This window comes from Nerophis lumbriciformis, linkage group LG19, assembly GCF_033978685.3.
Source record: "Nerophis lumbriciformis linkage group LG19, RoL_Nlum_v2.1, whole genome shotgun sequence".
Taxonomy (NCBI): Eukaryota; Metazoa; Chordata; class Actinopteri; order Syngnathiformes; family Syngnathidae; genus Nerophis; species Nerophis lumbriciformis.
The window spans coordinates 42,054,998-42,079,382 of record NC_084566.2 but is presented as its reverse complement, the minus strand read 5'-3'; the positions used below and the strand labels follow the sequence as shown (position 1 = coordinate 42,079,382).

The following is a 24,385-nucleotide window of genomic DNA, read 5'->3' as shown; positions in this document are numbered from 1 at the left end:
TCCAAAAATAATAATAAAAAATAGGATACAATTCTAACAGACAAAAAAAGGCTAATCTAAATCACTTTAAATTTCTGCAATAACGAAATCAATTTAAGGGTTTTTGTATTTTAAATTATTTTCCAATATTTAATTGGTACTTTAAATTATTAAGCCAATTAGAAAATGACTTCCTGCTAGTTTTTTTTCCGGCAATTGTGTTTGTTCTCGTTATTTTTTGTGATCTTTATTTCAATACCAATCTTATATAAAATATTACGAACAAAACTACTGTCGTTTAAGAACACAGTATTTTATTTTGAAACCGCACAGGAACCTGAATGATATGCTTAGCAGCCGCCTCAAATGGCAAATCCAAAAATAATAATTAAAAAATAGGATAAAATTCTAACAGACAAAAAAAGGCTAATCTAAATCACTTTAAATTTCTGCAATAACGAAATCAATTTAAGGGACTTTGTATTTTTTATTTTCCAAGATTGAATTGATAATTTAAATTATTAAGGAAATTAGAAAATGACTTCCTGCTCGTTTGTTTTCCGGCAATTGTGTTCTTTCTCATTATTTTTTAGGATCTCTATTTCAATACCAATGTTATATAAAATATTACGAACAAAACTACTGTCGTTTAAGAACACAGTATTTTATTTTGAAACCGCACAGGAACCTGAACGATACGCTTAGCAGCCGCCTCAAATGGCAAATCCAAAAATAATAATTAAAAAATAGGATACAATTCTAACAGACAAAAAAAGGCTAATCTAAATCACTTTAAATTTCTGCAATAACGGAATCAATTTAAGGGCTTTTGTATTTTAAATTATTTTCCAAGATTGAATTGATAATTTAAATTATTAAGGAAATTAGAAAATGACTTCCTGCTCGTTTGTTTTCCGGCAATTGTGTTCATTCTCGTTATTTTTTGTGATCTTTATTTCAATACCAATGTTATATAAAATATTACGAACAAAACTACTGTAGTTTAAGAACACAGTATTTTATTTTGAAACCGCACAGGAACCTGAATGATATGCTTAGCAGCCGCCTCAAATGGCAAATCCAAAAATAATAATAAAAAATAGGATACAATTCTAACAGACAAAAAAAGGCTAATCTAAATCACTTTAAATTTCTGCAATAACGAAATCAATGTAAGGGTTTTTGTGTTTTTAATTATTTTCCAAGATTGATCATTTTAAATTATTAAGCCAATTACAAAATGACTTCCTGCTAGTTTTTTTTCCCGGCAGTTGTGTTCGTTCTCGTTATTTTTTGTGATCTTTATTTCAATACCAATGTTATATAAAATATTACGAACAAAACTACTGTCATTTAAGAACACAGTATTTTATTTTGAAACCGCACAGGAACCTGAATGATATGCTTAGCAGCCGCCTCAAATAGCAAATCCAAAAATAATAATAAAAAATAGGATACAATTCTAACAGACAAAAAAAGGCTAATCTAAATCACTTTAAATTTCTGCAATAACAAAATCAATTTAAGGGCTTTTGTGTTTTTAATTATTTTCCAAGATTGAATTGATCATTTTAAATTATTAAGCCAATTAGAAAATGACTTCCTGCTCGTTTGTTTTCCGGCAATTGTGTTTGTTCTCGTTATTTCTTGTGATCTTTATTTCAATACCAATGTTATATAAAATATTACGAACAAAACTACTGTCGTTTAAGAACACAGTATTTTATTTTGAAACCGCACAGGAACCGGAACGATACGCTTAGCAGCCGCCTCAAGTGGCAAATCCAAAAATCCATCCATCCATCCATTTCTACCGCTTATTCCCTTTGGGGTCGCGGGGGGCGCTGGAGCCTATCTCAGCTACAATCGGGCGGAAGGCGGGGTACACCCTGGACAAGTCGCCACCTCATCGCAGGGCCAACAATAATTAAAAAAAATAGGATACAATTCTAACAGACAAAAAAAGGCTAATCTAAATCTCTTTAAATTTCTGCAATAACGAAATCAATTTAAGGGCTTTTGTATTTTTAACTTTTTTCCAAGATTGATCATTTTAAATTATTAAGCCAATTAGAAAATGACTTCCTGCTAGTTTGTTTTCTGGCAACTGTGTTCGTTGTTTGTGATCTTTATTTCAATAACAATGTTATATAAAATATTACAAACAAAACTACTGTCGTTTAAGAACACAGTATTTTATTTTGAAACCGCACAGGAACCGGAACGATACGCTTAGCAGCCGCCTCAAATGGCAAATACAAAAATAATAATTAAAAAAAAGGATACAATTCTAACAGACAAAAAAAGGCTAATCCAAATCACTTTAAATTTCTGCAATAACGAAATCAATGTAATGGATGTTGTATTTTTAACTATTTTCCAAGATTGAATTGATCATTTTAAAGTATTAAGCCAATTAGAAAATGACTTCCTGCTAGTTTGTTTTCCGGCAACTGTGTTCGTTTGTGATCTTTATTTCAATAACAATGTTGTATAAAATATTACAAACAAAACTACTGTCGTTTAAGAACACAGTATTTTATTTTGAAACCGCACAGGAACCGGAACGATACGCTTAGCGGCAGCCTCAAATGGCAAATCCATCTTTTTTTTTTTTTTTACGACTTTATATCAATTCACAATACTAATTAAAAATACACCTGTTGATGGGCCCCAGATAAGGACTTAAGGGCCTCGTTAAAAAAAAAAAAGATATTAAAAATAAATAAATAAATCTTGTGTGGCGCGAAGTGATGACGTCAGTAGGCAGGGACGCTTAAGGGAAAATATATGCGGCTTTCAAATACTTTTTCGCAAATACAATCCAGAAATTAGTGCAATGTCTGTGAATTATGCTGCTGGTCTCTCTCCGTATGCAGACAAGGGCGTGTGCGGACTTCCAGAGGTAATTATCAGCTACTGTGCTTCCAGTTAGCCGTCGAACAACCAGTTTTAGCAAGTTAGCCGGTTAGCTACATTACTTTGCTTATTGTTGTTCATTATTGACTAATTACCCGCACATGCTGGGGGAAATGACACCAAAACACTTACAACCTGAAGTTTATTCCCATTTTTAATATAATCATGTATATTAGCATCTTATTTGACTGTTTATTTTTGAACCAATATAATATTGTGCACAAAAGAAGTATTTACAGTTTCTAAGGAGCTCTGATTGCCTGTATGACAATATTCTGTACAGTAGAAATATAGTTCCCAAAACTACACACAACAAGTCCCTGTAGAAATTTCAATTGTTATATGCTGTACAGTAGAAATATAGTTCCCAAAACCACACACAGAAAATCCCTGTACAAGTTTCAATTGTTTTATGCTGTACAGTAGAAATATAGTTCTCAAAACAACACAGAAAATCCCTGTAGAAATGTCCATTGTTATATTCTGTACAGTAGAAATATAGTTCCCAAAACCACATACAGAAAATCCCTGTAGAAATTTCAATTTATATTCTGTATTGTAGAAATATAATTCCCAAAACTACACAGAAAATCTCTGTACAAATTTAAATTGTTATATTCTGTGCTGTAGAAATATAGTTCCCAAAACCACACACACACAAATCCAAGTACAAATTTTAAATTATTATATTCTGTACTTTAGACATATAGTTCCCAAAACCACACACAAGAAATCCCTGTACAAATTTAAATTGTTATATTCTGTACTGTATAAATATAGTTCCCAAAACCACACACACACAAATCCTAATACAAATTTTAAATTGTTGTATACTGTACTTTAGAAATATAGATCCCAAAACCACACACACAAAAATCCCTATACAAATTTCAATTGTTGTATGCTGTACAGTAGAAATATAGTTCCCAAAACCACACACAGAAAATCCCTGTACAAGTTTCAATTGTTTTATGCTGTACAGTAGAAATATAGTTCCCAAAACCACACACAAAAAATCCCTGTACAAATTTCAATTGTTATATGTTGTACAGTAGAAATATAGTTCCCAAAACCACATACAGAAAATCCCTGTAGAAATTTCAATTGTTATATGCTGTACAGTAGAAATATAGTTCCCAAAACCACATATGGAAAATCCCTGTAGAAATTTCAATTTATATTCTGTATTGTAGAAATATAGTTCCCAAAACTAAACTGAAAATCCCTGTACAAATTTAAATTGTTATATTTATATATAGCTGAGATAGGCTCCAGCGCCCCCCGCGACCCCAAAAAGGGAATAAGCGGTAGAAAATGGATGGATGGATGGGTGTTCTGTACTGTAGAAATATAGTTCCCAAAACCACACACACACAAATCCAAGTACACATTTTAAATTGTTATATTCTGTACTTTAGAAATATAGTTCCCAAAACCACACACAAAAAATCCCTGTACAAATTTCAATTGTTATATGCTGTACTGTAGAAATATAGTTCCCAAAACCACACACACACACAAATCCAAGTACAAATTTTAAATTGTTATATTCTGTACTGTAGAAATATAGTTACCAAAACCACATACAGAAAATCCCTGTACAAATTTCAATTGTTATATGCTGTACAGTAGAAATATAGTTCCCAAAACCACATATAGAAAATCCCTGTAGAAATTTCAATTGTTATATGCTGTACAGTAGAAATATAGTTCCCAAAACCACACACAGAAAATCCCTGTACAAATTTCAATTGTTATATGTTGTACAGTAGAAATATAGTTCCCAAAACCACATACAGAAAATCCCTGTAGAAATTTCAATTGTTATATGCTGTACAGTAGAAATATAGTTCCCAAAACCACATACGGAAAATCCCTGTAGAAATGTCAATTTATATTCTGTATTGTAGAAATATAATTCCCAAAACTACACAGAAAATCAAATTTAAATTGTTATATTCTGTGCTGTATAAATATAGTTCCCAAAACCACACACACACAAATCCAAGTACAACTTTTAAATTGTTATATTCTGTACTTTAGAAATATAGTTCCCAAAACCACACACACAAAAATCCCTGTACAAATTTCAATTGTTATATGCTGTACAGTAGAAATATAGTTCCCAAAACCACATACAGAAAATCCCTGTAGAAATTGCAATTGTTATATTCTGTACAGTAGAAATATTGTTCCCAACACCACATACGTAAAATCCCTGTAGAAATTTCAATTTATATTCTGTATTGTAGAAATATAGTTCCCAAAACTACACTGAAAATCCCTGTACAAATTGAAATTGTTATATTCTGTACTGTAGAAATATAGTTCCCAAAACAACGCAGAAATTCCCTGTAGAAATTTCAATTGTTATATTTTGTACAGTAGAAATATAGTTCCCAAAACCACACACAGAACATCCCTGTACAAATGTCAATTGTTATATGCTGTACAGTAGAATATAGTTCCCAAAACCACACACAGAAAATCCCTGTACCGATTTCAATTGTTTTATGCTGTACAGTAGAAATTTAGTTCCCAAAACCACGTATAGAAAATCCCTGTAGAAATTTCAATTGTTATATTCTGTACTGTAGAAATATAGTTCCCAAAACCATACACAGAAAATCCCTGTAGAAATGTCAATTGTTTTATGTTGTACAGTAGAAATATATTTCCCAGAACCACATACAGAAAATCCCTGTTGAAATTTAAATTGTTATATTCTGTACTGTAGAAATATAGTTGCCAAAACCACACACAGAAAATCCCTGTACAAATTTCAATTGTTATATGCTGTACTGTAGAAATATAGTTCCCAAAACCACACACACAAAAATCCAAGTACAAATTTAAATTGATATGTACTGTACTTTAGAAATATAGTTCCCAAAACCACACACAAAAAAATCCCTGTACAAATTTCAATTGTTATATGCTGTACAGTAGAAATTTAGTTCCCAAAACCACGTATAGAAAATCCCTGTAGAAATTTCAATTGTTATATTCTGTACTGTAGAAATATAGTTCCCAAAACCATACACAGAAAATCCCTGTACAAGTTTCAATTGTTTTATGCTGTACAGTAGAAATATAGTTCCCAAAACCACATACAGAAAATCCCTGTAGAAATTTCAATTGTTATATTCTGTACAGTAGAAATATTGTTCCCAACACCACATACAGAAAATCCCTGTAGAAATGTCCATTGTTATATTCTGTACAGTAGAAATATAGTTCCCAAAACCACACACAGAAAATTCCTGTACAAGTTTAAATTTTTATATGCTGTACAGTAGAAATATAGTTCCCAAAACCACATACGGAAAATCCCTGTAGAAATTTCAATTTATATTCTGTACAGTAGAAATATAGTTCCCAAAACCACACACAGAAAATCCCTGTACAAGTTTCAATTGTTTTATGCTGTACAGTAGAAATATAGTTCCCAAAACCACACACAGAAAATCCCTGTACAAGTTTCAATTGTTTTATGCTGTACAGTAGAAATATAGTTCCCAAAACCACACACAGAAAATCCCTGTACAAGTTTCAATTTTTATATGCTGTACAGTAGAAATATAGTTCCCAAAACCACACACAGAAAATCCCTGTACAAGTTTCAATTGTTTTATGCTGTACAGTAGAAATATAGTTCCCAAAACCACATATAGAAAATCCCTGTAGAAATTTCAATTGTTATATGCTGTACAGTAGAAATATAGTTCCCAAAACCACATACGGAAAATCTCTGTAGAAATTTCAATTTATATTCTGCATTGTAGAAATATAGTTCCCAAAACTAAACTGAAAATCTCTGTACAAATTTAAATTGTTATATTCTGTACTGTAGAAATATAGTTGCCAAAACCACACACAGAAAATCCCTGTACAAGTTTCAATTGTTTTATGCTGTACAGTAGAAATATAGTTCCCAAAACCACATATAGAAAATCCCTGTAGAAATTTCAATTGTTATATGCTGTACAGTAGAAATATAGTTCCCAAAACCACATACGGAAAATCTCTGTAGAAATTTCAATTTATATTCTGCATTGTAGAAATATAGTTCCCAAAACTAAACTGAAAATCTCTGTACAAATTTAAATTGTTATATTCTGTACTGTAGAAATATAGTTGCCAAAACCACACACAGAAAATCCCTGTACAAATTTCAATTGTTATATGCTGTACTGTAGAAATATAGTTCCCAAAACCACATACAGAAAATCCCTGTACAAATTTCAATTGTTATATGTTGTACAGTAGAAATATAGTTCCCAAAACCACATACAGAAAATCCCTGTAGAAATGTCCATTGTTGTATTCTGTACTTTAGAAATATAGATCCCAAAACCACACACACAAAAATCCCTGTACAAATTTCAATTGTTATATGCTGTACAGTAGATATATAGTTCCCAAAACCACATACAGAAAGTCCCTGTACAAATGTCCTCCTTGATATTGTCTACCAACGGGTTTCTGAGTGTGAATATTGAATTAAAATGTACAGAAAAAACATTATTCAACTTAAGTTATGTTTACAGGCAAATTGCTCCAGTTTTAGTGTTGTATCGTGAGAGCGTCAACACAGTTTGGGATGAGCGGAAAATATGCCCAGGAATGAAACACGACATCATTTTGTCATTACTCCCTTGTAGTCCCTAACAGTATTCATGTAACCCCATTAGAAGCATCAGTTTTTGAAGCATGTTCTACTCTAACAGGTATTTGACAGCCCCGAGGAGCTAAAAGCGAAGGTGGAGAGCCTGGCTGAGCTCATAAAAGAGTCCAAACACCTGGTGGTGCATTCTGGAGCAGGGATCAGCACTGCAGCAGGCATCCCTGACTTCAGGTAAGACATCTTAACCTTGGATTGTGTCATTCATGGGGCGGTACACTCTTAGAAATAAAAGTGCTAAGTAGAACCATATAAGGTTCTTCGGCTCGTCCTCATAGGAGAACCCTTTTTGGCTCCAGGTAGAACCTTTTTATAAAGGTTCCACCTGGAACCCTTTTGGAGGGTTCTACCTAGAACTGTGTGTGTAAGGTTCCACCCAGAACCCCCCATGAGAGGTTCTACAAAGAACTCACGCAGGGAGTTCCACTAAGAACCCTTTCATGTTTCAAGGGTTTCATCTAGAACCCACACAGGGAGTTCCACTAAGAACCCTTTCGTATTTCAAGGGTTTCATCTAGAACCCACACAGGGAGTTCCACTAAGAACCCTTTTGTATTTCAAGACTTTCATCTAGAACCCACGCAGGGAGTTCCACTAAGAACCCTTTCGTATTTCAAGGGTTTCATCTAGAACCCACACAGGGAGTTCCACTAAGAACCCTTTCGTTTGTCAAGGGTTTCATCTAGAACCCATGCAGGGAGTTCCACTAAGAACCCTTTCATGTTTCAAGGGTTTCATCTAGAACCCACACAGGGAGTTCCACAAAGAACTCTTTCATGTTTCAAGGGTTTCATCTAGACCTGACACAGGGGGTTCTAAAAACATCCCTTTTCAAAGGTTTTCACCGATAACCGTCTTGTCTTCTGAGGGTTCTATAAAGAACCATATTGTATTCTACAGATCAGTTTAGTTCATATTATATTGTGGTCATTTATCATGTTGACATTGAACAAACATTCAAAACATTTTAATGAGAAAAACATTTATTTAAAGATAGGCACCATTATTGGCAAATGTTATCAGGAAGTATGTCCCTGGTGACACAGGATCTTACCCATGCATTCCTGAAGAACTCTTTCTTCCAAAAACGGTTCTCTGGATCAAAATAGTTCTTACTGGAACCCTTAGTGTTAGTGAGAACCCTTTTAAAACCAATTATTCAGAAAAGGGGTTTTAAAGGGTTCTCTGGATCAAAATGGTTCTTACTGGAACCATTAGCGTTACCAAGAACCCTTGAAAAACCCTTTCTTCGGGAAAGGGTTTTTCAGAAGCAAATGGTTCCAGTTAGAACCTCAGCCCTTGTAGAAGAACCCTTTTAGAACCCTTATTTCTAAGAGTGTATAGCTCGGTTGGTAGAGCGGCCGTGTCAGCAATTTGAGGGTTGCAGGTTCGATCCCCGCTTTTGCCATCCTAGTCACTGCCGTGGTGTCCTTGGGCAAGACACTTTACCCACCTGCTCCCACTGCCACCCACACTGGTTTAAAAATGTAACTTAGATATTGGGTTTCACAATTGTCGGAGGCAGATATTTACATATATCCGAATTTTAGTTGTACTTCTTCCATTTCTTTGTCATATTTGAAAACAGCTTGTCTTTTCCACTTCTTCTCTTTGATGCTCTGTCAGCAAGCAAACTGTGTGTGATAACCTTGAGTTCTTTGGAATGTGTTTAGACTAGCATTTTGTTTTGGCTACAGAGATGGGACGAGAGAGAGTGTGGTGGGATCGGGAAGACAGACCATTTTGGGTGTGCGCGATAGAAGGTTCTAGGGTTAGACTGGTCTCAATCTAAAATGTATGTTGTCAAAGCTTTGAGAATATATACAACAAAATACCTATTCTGTCTCTGGTGGTTTTTCAACTCAGCTTTAAGTGTCGGAAAGAACTTGGGAGCGAATTGAGACTTGAATTCCCTGGGAGGAAAAAACTGGTCCAAAACGCAACACTATGTAAAGCGCTTTGAGTCACTTGAGAAAAAGCGCTATATAAATGTAATTCACTTCACATTCTATAATGGTTCTTCCCTCCAAATAAACACAGGCGTTGTGGCTTTAATACATGGTGTTCATTCTAAAATGTTTGAAGAGCTCGTTGTTAGGGGTGTAACGGTACACAAAAATTTTGGTTCGGTACGTACCTCGGTTTAGAGGTCACGGTTCGGTTCATTTTCGGTACAGTAAGAAAACAACAAAATATACATTTTTTGGTTATTTATTTACCAAATTTGTAACTTTATCCTTTTAACATTGGGAACACTATAATAATTCTGCCCACGTTAATCAACATTAAACTGCCTCAAGTTGTTGCTCAGATTAAATAAAATGGCAAAACTTTTCTTCTACATATAAAAAGTGCAACATTAAACAGTTTCAAGTCAACTCAACATGCTTAATTTATTACAGCATTTGGGAAGCCTGTAGTTGATTTTTATGATTTAAATGTTATATTTTGATCAACATGTGATAGCAGGGACCCTGCCATTCAAAACTAGGCTGCTGCATTACTAATGATTAATGTAACTGTAGCTGAAAAAAATAGTACCGTATTTTCCGCACCATAAGGGGCCCTGGGTTATAAGCCGCGCCTTCAATGAACGGCATATTTCAAAACTTTGTCCACCTATAAGACGCCCCGTGTTATAAGCCGCATCTAACTGCGCTAAAGGAATGTCAAAAAAACAGTCAGATAGGTCAGTCAAACTTTAATAATATATTAAAAACCAGCGTGATGTGGGCGCGCACGGAGTCGTATATCAACATGGACGGAGCTGCGTGAAAAAAACCACCCGGCCTCTTCGCGTAAACTTAAACTTACCTTAACCACTCGCTCATCTTTTCTTCATCCATCCCTTCGAGTTAGCTTTTATGATGACGCCGGCTGGAAAGGTCTCTTTTGGCAAGGTCTTCCTTTTGAATATCACCATGGGTGGAAGTTTCTGGCCATTAGCATGGCAAGCTAGAACCACAATGAAGGATGACTTCTCATTCCCTGTGGTGCGAATATTCACCGTACGTGCTCCCGTTGTATCCACAGTGCGGTTCACAGGAATATCAAAAGTCAGTGGAACCTCGTCCATGTTGATAATGTTCTCTGGCCGGATCTTTTTTTCAGCTATCTTGTTTTTACAATATGCACGGAAAGTAGCCAGCTTTTCTTGAAAGTCTTTAGGCAGTTGCTGTGAAATAATAGTCTGTGTGCGGATGGAGAGATTGCGTCTTTTCATGAACCGGATCCCTGTCGCTTAGTAGGAGCCATTTTGTGGTCTTTACAGATGTAAACACACAAAGGAAATGAAACGTAATATCCGCGCGCTTCTTCTTCTTCTACGCGGGCGGGTGGTTGCTTACAGTAGAAGAAGAAGCGCTTCCTGTTCTATGGGGGCGGGTGCTTACCTTGGCGGTTGCTTGCGTAGAAGAAGAAGCACTTTCTCTTCTACGGGGAAAAAAGATGGCGGCTGTTTACCGTAGTTGCGAGACCGAAACTTTATGAAAATGAATCTTAATATTAATCCATATATAAAGCGCACCGGGTTATAAGGCGCACTGTCAGCTTTTGAGAAAATTTGTGGTTTTTAGGTGCGCCTTATAGTGCGGAAAATACGGTATATTCAATTGAATAGACTGCAAAGACAAGATATTTCATGTTCACACTGAGAAACTTTTTTTCTTCTTTCCAATTAATCATTAACTTACAATTTAATGGCAGCAACACATCGCAAAAAAGTTGTCACAGGGGCATTTGTACCACTGTGTTACATGGCCTTTCCTTTTAACAACACTCAGTAAACGTTTGGGAACTGAGGAGACACATTTTTGAAGTGGAATTCTAATCATGGCAGACTTGGTAACAGACAACAAAGACGACTATTTTTGGACAAATGACGATTCACAACCGTATCTTAACTTTTTCTTATGCCTTCTGATCTCTCTCTCTCTCTCTCTCTCTCTCCCTCTCTCCCCCCACCCCCCACTTGCTGTCCATATCCTACCAAGTCAGACCTACACTGTTCCAATATCCATTTCTCTGTTCTCAATTGTTGATGACTGATGATAACAACCAACCCCCCCGCCCACTTCCACACCCCGGATTGTTAATAATTCAATGTGATGATCTTGTGTGATGACTGTATTATGATGATAGTATATATCTGATAGTATATATCTGTATCATGAATCAATTTAAGTGGACCCCGACTTAAACAAGTTGAAAAACTTATTCGGGTGTTACCATTTAGTAGTCAATTGTACGGAATATGTACTTCACTGTGCAACCTACTAATAAAAGTATCAATCAATCAATCAATCAATCAATCAATCAATCTTTTTGAAGCTGAATATACTGCTGCGTATAGAAGCGAGCACGAAGGAAGATTGAGCCGTTGGAGCAGACGGAAGCAGAGAGAGTGAGATAAAAGCGATTTTGACACTATAAATACGTAACTTGGAGCCATGCTATTTCGACATAAATGGATTGCTTACCCAAAATCAACTGGAAACATCCCCGCCCAGCTGGACCAGACGAACAAATGTCCATCTAGTGAGTCAATTTAATATCGATCATGATACACGCAGCACATCATGTGTGTTATTACAACTACAGTACATACACTGTCTGGCTAGCTGTGTACAAACAAAACATGAAATAATACTTTACAGCAGGGGTGCTCATTACGTCGATCGCGAGCTACCGGTCGATCTCGGAGGGTGTGTCAGTCGATCACCAGCCAGGCATTAAAAAAATAGTCCTAAAAATGAGCGACCATAAATCTTCACTATGACGTCACTTGATTGACATTCACGGCACCCGAGGGTCTTCTGAGATGACGCTGGCTGCTGCCAGCTCATTAAAATGACCGACTGGAAGGCGAGAAACACTTTATTTCAACAGACTCTGGCGCCGTACCTGTCGTCAAAACTCCAAAGACCAACTGCACAGTTGCACAGTTGCGCTAACAAAATAAGAGTCTCAGAAAGCTGGCGTGCACAAGCTAGCAAGCGACGGAGTTTGCCGACAATGTATTTCTTGTAAAGTGTATACAAAGGAGTACGGAAGCTGGACAAATAAGATGCCAAAAACCAACCACTTTCATGTGGTATTGGACAGAAAGGAGGACTTTTTTTCTCCTCCATTCGAAAATGCGGACGTTATCAGCACCACTGTCTGATTCCTATCAATGCAAGTCATCAGAATCAGGTAATACACCAACTTATATTCTTGTCTTCATGAAAGAAAGGAATCTATATGTGTTAAACATGCTTGTATTATCTTTAAACACCTTTAACTTGTTAACAATATTAACTATATGTGTTAAACATGCTTGTATTATCTTTAAACACCTTTAACTTGTTAACAATATTAACTATATGTTAAACATGCTTGTATTATCTTTAAACACCTTTAATTTTTTAACAATATTAACTATATGTGTTAAACATGCTTGCATTATCATTAAACACCTTTAACTTGTTAACAAAAACATATATTTCATAAATAAGTAAATATAAATGATATATATGAATGAGGTAGATCCCCCGACTTGATCAATTGAAAAGTAGCTCGCCTGCAGAAAAAGTGTGAGCACCCCTGCTTTACAGATACTGTAATGTGATTGTTCATGTTTGTCACTCAGTAGAGATTGTTGTCGTATCGCATTGTGTTGTGCATTACAAACTCAAACGCGTTTCGTGTTAGCTTATCTCTTTCCATAGTTAGGCTAATACCGTAGCACGCTGATGTGTTAGTACGCGAGAAAAAATAGTTCCTCAGTGTTCACTAACAATGTTGCTACAGTTTGGTTATTATACAGAATGTAAATGAAGTATTGTTGACGGTTTTTTAATGCATTTTTAAAGTGATTTAGAGGTAGAAAGGAATGCTCCCATTACCTGCATTGCTAGCCACCTAGAACGAGACGATTTTTGTATGTTAGAACGCGAAAAAAACAACTTCTGTCTCCTTGTCTCTCATAATGATTGTAAACGAAGTCCACAAAGTTCCAAAAAAAGCGTCGTTCCCCTTTAAGTTGGGGTACCACTATATTTTCGACTATAATAAGTAATGACACACAAAAGTAAATCAATCATTGTTTATTTATGTAGCCCTAAATCACAAGTGTCTCAAAGGGCTGCACAAGCCACGACGACATCCTCGGTTCAGAGCCCACAAAAGGGCAAGGAAAAACTCACAACCCAGTGGGATGTCAATGTGAATGACCATGAGAAACCTTGGCGAGGACCGCAGAAGTGGGTATAATTCAATGTATATACTCTGATGATGATTAACTTGTGTGATGACTGTATTATGCTGATAGTATATATTTGTACCATGAATTGATTAACGTGGACCCTGACTTAAACAAGTTGGGTCTTGGGCGAAGTTGGGTGTTCTAACAGGACAATGACCCCAGACACACGTCAAAAGTGGTAAAGGAATGGCTAAATCAGGCTAGAATGAAGGTTTTAGAATGGCCTTCCAAAAGTCCTGACTTAAACCCCATTGAGAACATGTGGACAATGCTGAAGAAACAAGTCCATGTCAGAAAACCAACATATTTAGCTGATCTGCACCAATTTTGTCAAGAGGAGTGGTCAAAAATTCAAGCAGAAGCTTGCCAGAAGCTTGTGGATGGCTACCAAATGTCATGATCCGTGGTCTGGATCATGTTTTGTGTTTTCTGTTTGTTTTGGACTCCTTTAGTTCCTGTTTGTGCACCTCCTGAGTTTGTTACCATGGCTACTTATGATTTTCACCTGTCTCTGTTGTTCCGGACGCGCGCCTGTTGCTCATCAGAGACACTATTTAAGCCTGCCTTAGCCGGGTCACTCGTCCTGGGTTCTTTGTTTGCTTCATGCTCACGTCACGTAAGTTTTTCTTGTCTCCTAGCCTATGCTGAGTTTAGTTTCGAGTGCGATTGGCATCTTGTTCCGTCGGTTGGTTTTCTGTTTTTGTACCTCTTTCAGTGTTTTTTGAGAATTAAATGATGTTCCTACCTGCAAGTCCTGTCCGGAGTCGTCCGTTTGCATCCCGGGAAAACGAACCGCGCAGTAAGCCGCAACCAAACCGTGACAGAACAAGGTGGCAATCGCAATCGAAACTAAACTTAGCATAGGCTAGGACAGGGGTCCGCAACCTTTACCAGTCAAAGAGACATATTGACCAGTTTCATAAATTAAAGACAACAATGGGAGCCACAAAAATCTTTTGAAATTTAAAATTAAATAATACTGCATACTAATGTTGTGTCGTTCGCGAACGATTCGTTCGAACGAACGAATCTTTTGAGTGAACGTACTGAACCGAATCACTTCATGAACTGATTCGTTCACCCCCCCCCCCCCCCCCCCCCTCCTATTTTTTTTTTTTTTTGGGGGGGGGGGTTCGGTGAACACATTTTTTTGAACGACTCAATTTAAGGAACTGATTCTAGTGATTCAGTACAGTCAAAAGAACTGCCGATCCCATCACTACTGCATACAAAGTTTTTTTTTTGCTTTGTGCTATGTATAAACCAAGGGTCTCAGACACGCGGCCCACACCTTAATATGAAAATTGAATGTTAGTGCGGCCCGCGGGTTTTATATGAATGACGCTTGACAGCGTCATACTTGTCAACCCTCCCGATTTCTCCGGCAGTCTACGAATTTCAGGGCAACTATTCTCTCGAACGGGCCGTGATGGTACAGCATTTAGCGCCCGCTACAACCAGCGTGGGGCTTCTGCTTGCTCACGTAAGTGACAGCAAGGCATACTTGTTCAACAACCACACAGGTTACACTGACGGTGGCGGTATAAAAAACTTCAACACTTTTACTAATAATGCGCCACACTGTGAACCCACACCAAACAAGAATGACAAACACATTTTGGGAGAACATCTGCACCGTAACACAACATAAACACAACAGAACAAATACCCAGAATCCCATGCAACCCTAACTCTTCCGGGCTACAATCTACACCCCTGCTACCAAACCCTGCCCACCTCAACCGACGCACAGAGGGGGGTGGGGGGTTGATGTGAGAGGGAGCAGGGTTGGGGTGGGGGCAGGGTTTGGTGGTAGCAGGGGTGTATAATGTAGCCCGGAAGAGTCAGGGCTGCATGGGATTCTGGGTATTTGTTCTGTTGTGTTTAGGTTGTGTTAAGGTGCAGATGTTCTCCCGAAATGTGTTTGTCATTCTTGTTTGGTTTTGGTTCAAAGTGTGGCGCATTATTAGTAAGAGTGTTAAAGTTGTTTTATATGGCCACCGTCAGTGTAACCTGTGTGGCTGTTGAGCAAGTATGCCATGCTGTCACTTACGTGTGCAATCAGAAGATGCTTATAACAAGAGGCTGAGCTGGCACGGTGTTTATACAGATTGTAGAGGGCGCTAAATGCTGTACCATCATGGCGCACCCTTATTATTATTGTAAGGGTGAAAATCTGAGAATATTAATCCCGGGACTTTTCTGCGAGAGGCACTGAAATCTGGAAGTTTCCCGGGAAAATCGGGGGGGTCGGCAAGTATGCAGCTGAGCTGCATCAGAGTGACCAAAGAGCCGCATGCGGCTCCGGAGCCGCGGGTTGCCAACCCCTGGGCTAGGAGACAAGCAAAACTTACGTAACCGAACATGAAGCAAACACAGAAGCCAGGACCAGTGACCGGCAAAGGCAGGCTTAAATAGTGTCTCTGATGAGCAACAGGTGCGCGTCCGGAACAACAGAGGCAGGTGAAAATCATAAGTAGCCATGGTAACAAACTCAGGAGGTGCACAAACAGGAACTAAAGGAGTCCAAAACAAACAGAAAACACAAAACGTGATCTGGACCACAGATCATGACACCAAAAGCGCCTTATTGCAGTGAAACTTGCCAAGGGACATGTAAGCAAATATTAACATTGCTGTATGTATACTTTTGACCCAGCACATTTGCTCACATTTTCAGTAAACCCATAATAAATTCATAAAAGAAGCAAACTTCATGAAAGTTTTTTGTGACCAACAAGTATGTGCTCTAGAGATGCGCGGTTTGCGGACACAACCGCGGAGTCCGCGGATTATCCGCGGGTCGGGCGGTTGAAATAAAAAAAAATTAGATTTTATCCGCGGGTCGGGTCGGGCGGTTGAAATTAAAAAAAAATTAGACTTTAAATAGATTCAGGCGGGTGGCAGTTAAACCAATTCGTAAATATATATACATAGTTAAATGTTGTTACCCACATACGAAAAACGAGCAGGCACCTGCAGCATATGCCACAACAGAAGAAGACAAAAAAAAGAGATGGACACTTTTACGGAGCGGAGAAGGGACGCCTCGCCGGGGTCCGGGACCGAGGCCCCTTCCCCCGAGAGGGCCCCACCGGGAGCCGTAGCTGAGGTGATCCGCGAGAAGGGCCCGACGCACGTCCAGGGTCACCACCGCGCCCACCGCACCGACACCCCGCCTCGTCCGCCTTCGCCGCGGCCGGCGTCACGCGCAGCAGGTAAGCAGCTTACCTGCCCGCCACCCCCGTGGCCGGGGGCTCGTAACAGGGGTCACTCCGCGCGCTCCGCCCGCGCAGCTTACCTGCCTGCCACCCCCGTTGCCGGGGGCGCGTAACAGGGGTCACTCCGCCCGCGCAGCTTACCTGCCCGCCACCCCCGTGGCCGGGGGCTCGTAACAGGGGTCACTCCGCGCGCTCCGCCCGCGCAGCTTACCTGCCCGCCCCCCCGTTGCCGAGGGCGCGTAACAGGGGTCACTCCGCGCGCTCCGCCCGCGCAGCTTACCTGCCCGCCCCCCCGTTGCCGAGAGCGCGTAACAGGGGTCACTCCGCGCGCAGTGCGCTCACGAAAGGGGTGGGGCTCACCCTGGTGAGCCGAGTGGGCCACTTTTGGTAAGCAGAACTGGCGCTGCGGGATGAACCGAACGCCGGGTTAAGGCGCCCGATGCCGACGCTCATCAGACCCCAGAAAAGGTGTTGGTTGATATAGACAGCAGGACGGTGGCCATGGAAGTCGGAACCCGCTAAGGAGTGTGTAACAACCCACCTGCCGAATCAACTAGCCCTGAAAATGGATGGCGCTGGAGCGTCGGGCCCATACCCGGCCGTCGCCGGCAGCGAGAGCCGCGAGAGCCGCGAGGGCGAGGCCGCGACGAGTAGGATGGCCGCCGCGGTGCGCGCTGAAGCCTCGGGCGCCAGCCTGGGTGGAGCCGCCGCGGGTGCGAGGGACATCGCACCTCCACGCGCTTGGAGGTGCGCTCAGCGCGGCTCCCAGATGATTGCGCACTGGTGTGCGTCTGGGCCGTGACAGCGTGGCACGCATTGAATGTCTCTGCTACATTGGATCAGTCTCATTTCTTTAACAGGCAAAAGCTTTATAACCTCACTAATGCCTTGCATCGTCTATATTAGATATATAACAACGGGCGGGTGCGGGCGGGTGCGGGCGGGTGCGGTTTTGATTAAATGTTAGTTCGGGTGGATGCGGATGGTTGACGACTTTTGTGATGCGGTTGCGGATGAAATAATTGCCTATCCGCGCATCTCTAATGTGCTCCAATCACTCTATCACAAAAAAATAAGAGTTGTAGAAATGATTGGAAACCCAAGACAGCCATGACATGATGTTCTTTACAAGTGTATGTACACTTTTGACCACCACTGTATATAATTAACCTGCGTTTTCACCTTTTGCCATTCAAGCAACAGAATAGGTCATGACACGCTTGAAGGAGTTCCGTGAGATTTTTCCGATGTAAATGATGTGCCTCGGCTCAATAAATGCTTAATATGTTCCGCTCCGGCAGAGCCTCCCACTAAGCAATTTAGCATCTTTTGAGATTCATATTACTGAAGTCCCCAAAACCACATGACTGCAACAGCCTCACAGCTCCTCATTGTAGCACATATCCGCTGGTGATAAGCAGTCATGAATAACATCTGCAGAGTTCTGTTTGGAACCTAACAGAGGGAACTGTGTGTCTGCTGAACTTCAAATGCACTGATGGCTGCACTTTGAGGGTTTGCATGATGGATTCTCCTTTCTGGTGCATAAAGATAAGATTTGTATTAACACCTCTGAGGAATGTTGGGGTTCAATTTATTAAGTTGAGACACCTATTACAAACCCCGTTTCCATATGAGTTGGGAAATTGTGTTAGATGTAAATATAAATGGAATACAATGATTTGCAAATCCTTTTCAACCCATATTCAGTTGAATGCACTACAAAGACAACATATTTGATGTTCAAACTCATAAACTTTATTTTTCTTTTGCAAATAATTAACTTGGAATTTCATGGCTGCAACACGTGCCAAAGTAGTTGGGAAAGGGCATGTTCACCACTGTGTTACATGGCCTTTCCTTTTAACAACACTCAGTAAACGTTTGGGAACTGAGGAGACACATTTTTGAAGCTTCTCAGGTGGAATTATTTCCCATTCTTGCTTGATGTACAGCTTAAGTTGTTCAACAGTCCGGGGGTCTCCGTTGTGCTATTTTAGGCTTCACACATTTTCAATGGGAGACAGGTCTGGACTACAGGCAGGCCAGTCTAGTACCCGCACTCTTTTACTATGAAGCCACGTTGATGTAACACGTGGCTTGGCATTGTCTTGCTGAAATAAGCAGGGGCGTCCATGGTAACATTGCTTGGATGGCAACATATGTTGCTCCAAAACCTGTATGTACCTTTCAGCATTAAAGGCGCCTTCACAGATGTGTAAGTTACCCATGTCTTGGGCACTAATACACCACCATACCATCACACATGCTGGCTTTTCAACTTTGCGCCTATAACAATCCGGATGGTTCTTTTCCTCTTTGGTCCGGAGGACACGACGTCCACAGTTTCCAAAAACAATTGGAAATGTGGACTCGTCTGACCACAGAACACTTTTCCACTTTGTATCAGTCCATCTTAGATGAGCTCAGGCCCAGCGAAGCCGACGGCGTTTCCGGGTGTTGTTGATAAACGGTTTTCGCCTTGCATAGGAGAGTTTTAACTTGCACTTACAGATGTAGCGACCAACTGTAGTTACTGACAGTGGGTTTCTGAAGTGTTCCTGAGCCCATGTGGTGATATCCTTTACACACTGATGTCGCTTGTTGATGCAGTACAGCCTGAGGGATGGAAGGTCACTGGCTTAGCTGCTTACGTGCAGTGATTTCTCTAGATTCTCTGAACCCTTTGATGATATTACGGACCGTAGATGGTGAAATCCCTAAATTCCTTGCAATAGCTGGTTGAGAAAGGTTTTTCTTAAACTGTTCAACAATTTGCTCAGGCATTTGTTGACAAAGTGGTGACCCTCGCCCCATCCTTGTTTGTGAACGACTGAGCATTTCATGGAATCTACTTTTATACCCAATCATGGCACCCACCTGTTCCCAATTAGCCTGCACACCTGTGGGATGTTCCAAATAAGTGTTTGATGAGCATTCCTCAACTTTATCAGTATTTATTGCCACCTTTCCCCAACTTCTTTGTCACGTGTTGCTGGCATCAAATTCTAAAGTTAATGGTTATTTGCAAAAAGTTTATGAGTTTGAACATCAAATATGTTGTCTTTGTAGCATATTCAATTGAATATGGGTTGAAAAGGATTTGCAAATCATTGTATTCCGTTTATATTTACATCTAACACAATTTCCCAACTCATATGGAAATGGGGTTTGTACCGTATTTTCCGCACCATAAGGCGCCCTGGGTTAAAAGCCGCGCCTTCAATGAACGGCATATTTCAAAACTTTGTCCACCAATAAGCCGCCCGGTGTTGTAAGCCGCATCTAACTGCGCTAAAGGAATGTCAAAAAAACAGTCAGATAGGTCAGTCAAACTTTAATAATATATTAAAAACCAGCGTTCTAACAACTCTGTTCACTCCCAAAATGTACGCAAATGTGCAATCACAAACATACGTATATCAACATGGACAGAGCTGCGTGAAAAAAGCCACCCGGCCTCTTCGCGTAAACTTAAACTTACCTTAACCACTCGCTCATCTTTTCTTCATCCATCCCTTCGAGTTAGCTTTTATGATGACGCCGGCTGGAAAGGTCTCTTTTGGCAAGGTCTTCCTTTTGAATATCACCATGGGTGGAAGTTTCATTAGCATGGCAAGCTAGAACCACAGTGAAGGATGACTTCTCATTCCCTGTGGTGCGAATATTCACCGTACGTGCTCTCGTTGTATCCACAGTGCGGTTCACAGGAATATCAGTTGCTGTGAAATAGTAATCCGTGTGCGGATGGAGAGATTGCGTCTTTTCATGAACCGGATCCTTGTCGCTTAGTAGGAGCCATTTTGTGGTCTTTACAGATGTAAACAGGAAATGAAACGTACGGTGATATCCGCGCGCTTTTTCTTCTTCTTCCGGGGGCGGGTGGTTGCTTACAGTAGAAGAAGAAGCGCTTCCTGTTCTATGGGGGCGGGTGCTTACCTTGGCGGTTGCTTGCGTAGAAGAAGAAGCGCTTCCTGTTCTACCGGGAAAAAAGATGGCGGCTGTTTACCGAAGTTGCGAGATCGAAACTTTATGAAAATGAATCTTAATATTTATCCATATATAAAGCGCACCGGGTTAAAAGCCGCACTGTCAGCTTTTGAGTAAATTTGTGGTTTTTAGGTGCGGCTAATGGTGCGGAAAATACGGTACTTGCAAGGTGTGAGACAACATTTAAGTATGTTGTAAGTTATTGACATATTAGAGCTAAATATTGTTGTTTTTTTTCTTTATGTTCAGCATTCGTAAATCTGAAATATGATTGTTGAAGTCGCTTCCTAGCAGCTCCACTGTAGACACGGCACAAGAGCCAAGCGTGCAGGTTTAACAAGGTTTTAATGTTTTTGACAAGATCTTTTCAAAATGTTTTTCAGCATGTCGTGACGTTGCAGTCACTCCCAAACCTGCTCCTGGCCGCTTAGTGTTAAAGGGGAACATTATCACAATTTCAGAATGGTTAAAACCATTAAAAATCAGTTCCCAGTGACTTAATATATTTTTCGAAGTTTTTTTTCAAAATTTTACCCATCACGCAATATCCCTAAAAAAAAGCTTCAAAGTGCCTGATTTTAACCACCCGTCCATTTTCCTGTGACGTCACATAGTGAAGCCAACACAAACAAACATGGCGGAAAGAACAGCAAGCTATAGCGACATTAGCTCGGATTCGGACTCGGATTTCAGCGGCTTAAGCGATTCAACAGATTACGCATGTATTGAAACGGATGGTTGTAGTGTGGAGGCAGGTAGCGAAAACCAAATTGAAGAAGAAACTGAAGCTATTGAGCCATATCGGTTTGAACCGTATGCAAGCGAAACCGAGGAAAACGACACGACAGCCAGCGACACGGGAGAAAGTGAGGACGAATTCGGCGATCGCCTTCTAACCAACGATTGGTATGTGTTTGTTTGGCACTTCGACCCCCACCAGTTCGCATACCGGGCGAACAGGTCCACAGAGGACGCCATCGCTGTTGCTCTCCACTCTGCTCTGAACCACCTGGAGCAGCAGCAGAGCTACGTCCGGATGCTCTCTGTGGACTATAGCTCTGCCTTCAATACAATAATCCCGGACAGACTCTGCAATAAACTGGACACTCTTGGCCTCCCCCCTCTCACAAACGCCTGGATAAGGGACTTCCTAACGGACCGACCCCAGAATGTGAGACTTGGCCCGCACCTCTCATCCTCCCGCACGCTGAGCATCGGCTCCCCACAGGGCTGTGTGCTGAGCCCCCTCCTCTACTGCCTTTACACCCATGACTGCAGTCCGGCCCACAGTGACAACCTTACCGTCAAGTTCGCCGACGATACCACAGTGGTCGGGCTCATCTCCAGGGGTGACGAGGCTGCCTACAGAGAGGAGGTCCTGAAGCTGACGGCCTGGTCTTCGGAGAACAACCTCGCTCTCAACACCAGCAAGACCAGAGAGATCATCGTCGACTTCAGGAGGAGCAGCACCGACCCTGCCCCCCTCTACATCAACGGCGAGCGTGTAGAGAGGGTCCACACCTTCAGGTACCTTGGAGTCCACATCTCTAATGACTTCTCCTGGACAGTCAACACCACATCAATCATCAAGAAGGCTCAGCAGCGGCTACACTTCCTTAGAGTCCTCGGGAAGTACAACCTGAAGCCTGACCTGCTGCTGACCTTCTACCGCTCGTCCATCGAGAGCCTGCTGACCTACTGTATTACGGTATGGTACGGCAGCTGCACTGCAGCAGACAGGGAGAGGCTGCAAAGAGTGGTCAAGACGGCTCAGAAGATCATCGGCCGCCCTCTCCCCTCTCTGACGGACATCTACACCTCCCGCTGCCTCAACAGAGCCAGTGCCATCATCAAGGACAGCACCCACCCTGGCTCTGACCTGTTCCACCTGCTGCCCTCTGGGAAGCGCTACAGGTGCATTAAAACCAAAACAAACAGGCTAAAGAACAGCTTCTTCCCCAGGGCCATAACCATCCTGAACGGACTGCCCCATTGTCCCTCATAACTGCCTTCTCTTCGGTGCAATAACCCATTCCACCAACCACCCTGTTTTTGTTTTGTTTTTTCATGTATATATTCATTTCACACCATATTCATTGCACTTCTACATTTTTTTATATTTTTATATATTTGCACATTGTTTTTCTAGCATGCACACATCGCACTGTATGGAATGGCCTCAATCTCGTTACCTTGCGTAATGACAATAAAGCTGATTCTGATTCTGATTCTGATTAAAGGAAACTAACAACTATGAACTAGGTTTACAGCATATGAAATACATTTGGCAACAACATGCACTTTGAGAGTGCAGACAGCCCAATTTTCATCAATTAATATATTCTGTAGACATACCGTATTTTCCGCACTATAAGGCGCACCTAAAAACCACAATTTTTCTCAAAAGCTGACAGTGCGCCTTATAACCCGGTGCGCTTTATTACGATTCATTTTCATAAAGTTTCGGTCTCGCAACTTCGGTAAACAGCCGCCATCCTTTTTCCCGGTAGAACAGGAAGCGCTTCTTCTTCTACGCAAGCAACCGCCAAGGAAAGCACCCGCCCCCATAGAACAGGAAGCGCTTCACCCGCCCCCATAGAACAGGAAGCGCTTCACCCGCCCCCGGAAGAAGAAGAAAAAACGCGCGGATATCACCGTACGTTTCATTTCCTGTTTACATCTGTAAAGACCACAAAATGGCTCCTACTACGCGACAAGGATCCGGTTCATAAAAAGACGCAATCTCTCCATCTGCACACGGATTACTACCGTATTTCACAGCAACTGATATTCCTGTGAACTGCACTGTGGAACGGGAGCACGTACGGTGAATATTCGCACCACAGGGAATGAGAAGTCATCCTTCACTGTGGTTCTAGCTTGCCATGCTAACTTCCTCCCATGGTGATATTCAAAAGGAAGACCTTGCCAAAAGAGACCTTTCCAGCCGGCGTCATCATAAAAGCTAACTCGAAGGGATGGATGGATGAAGAAAAGATGAGCGAGTGGTTAAGGGAAGTTTACGCGAAGAGGCCGGGTGGCTTTTTTCACACAGCTCCGAAGGCGAACACACCTTCACTAAGACGGGCAGATAGCGCCGGTCGACATACGCCAACATCTGCCAGTGGATCGTAAATGCCTGGGCAGATATTTCGGTCACAACTGTGGTCCGAGCTTTCCGGAAGGCAGGATTCACAGAACTGCTGCACAACAACAGCGACACTGACTCCCGATGACTTCGACGAGACGGAACCGGCCATTTTGGATACCACGCTTGCGCAACTTTTCAATTCGGACACCGAAGACGAAGAATTCGAAGGATTTACGAATGAAGAATAACTTCAGAAG

General features: G+C 40.9%; 1 protein-coding gene across 2 annotated transcripts in view; it reads left to right on the top strand.

Moving 5' to 3' along the window:
* Window positions 1–2,729: 2,729 nt before the first annotated feature.
* sirt6 (sirtuin 6) overlaps window positions 2,730–24,385 on the top strand; it is a 44,131-nt gene continuing 22,475 nt past the window's right edge. For both annotated transcript variants that reach the window (XM_061979839.2, XM_061979838.2), the window contains exons 1-2: window positions 2,730–2,884; window positions 7,629–7,756. In XM_061979839.2, the coding sequence (XP_061835823.1) occupies window positions 2,819–2,884; window positions 7,629–7,756 (194 nt within the window). In that variant the 5' untranslated portion in view covers window positions 2,730–2,818. The remainder of the gene's footprint in view (window positions 2,885–7,628; window positions 7,757–24,385) is intronic.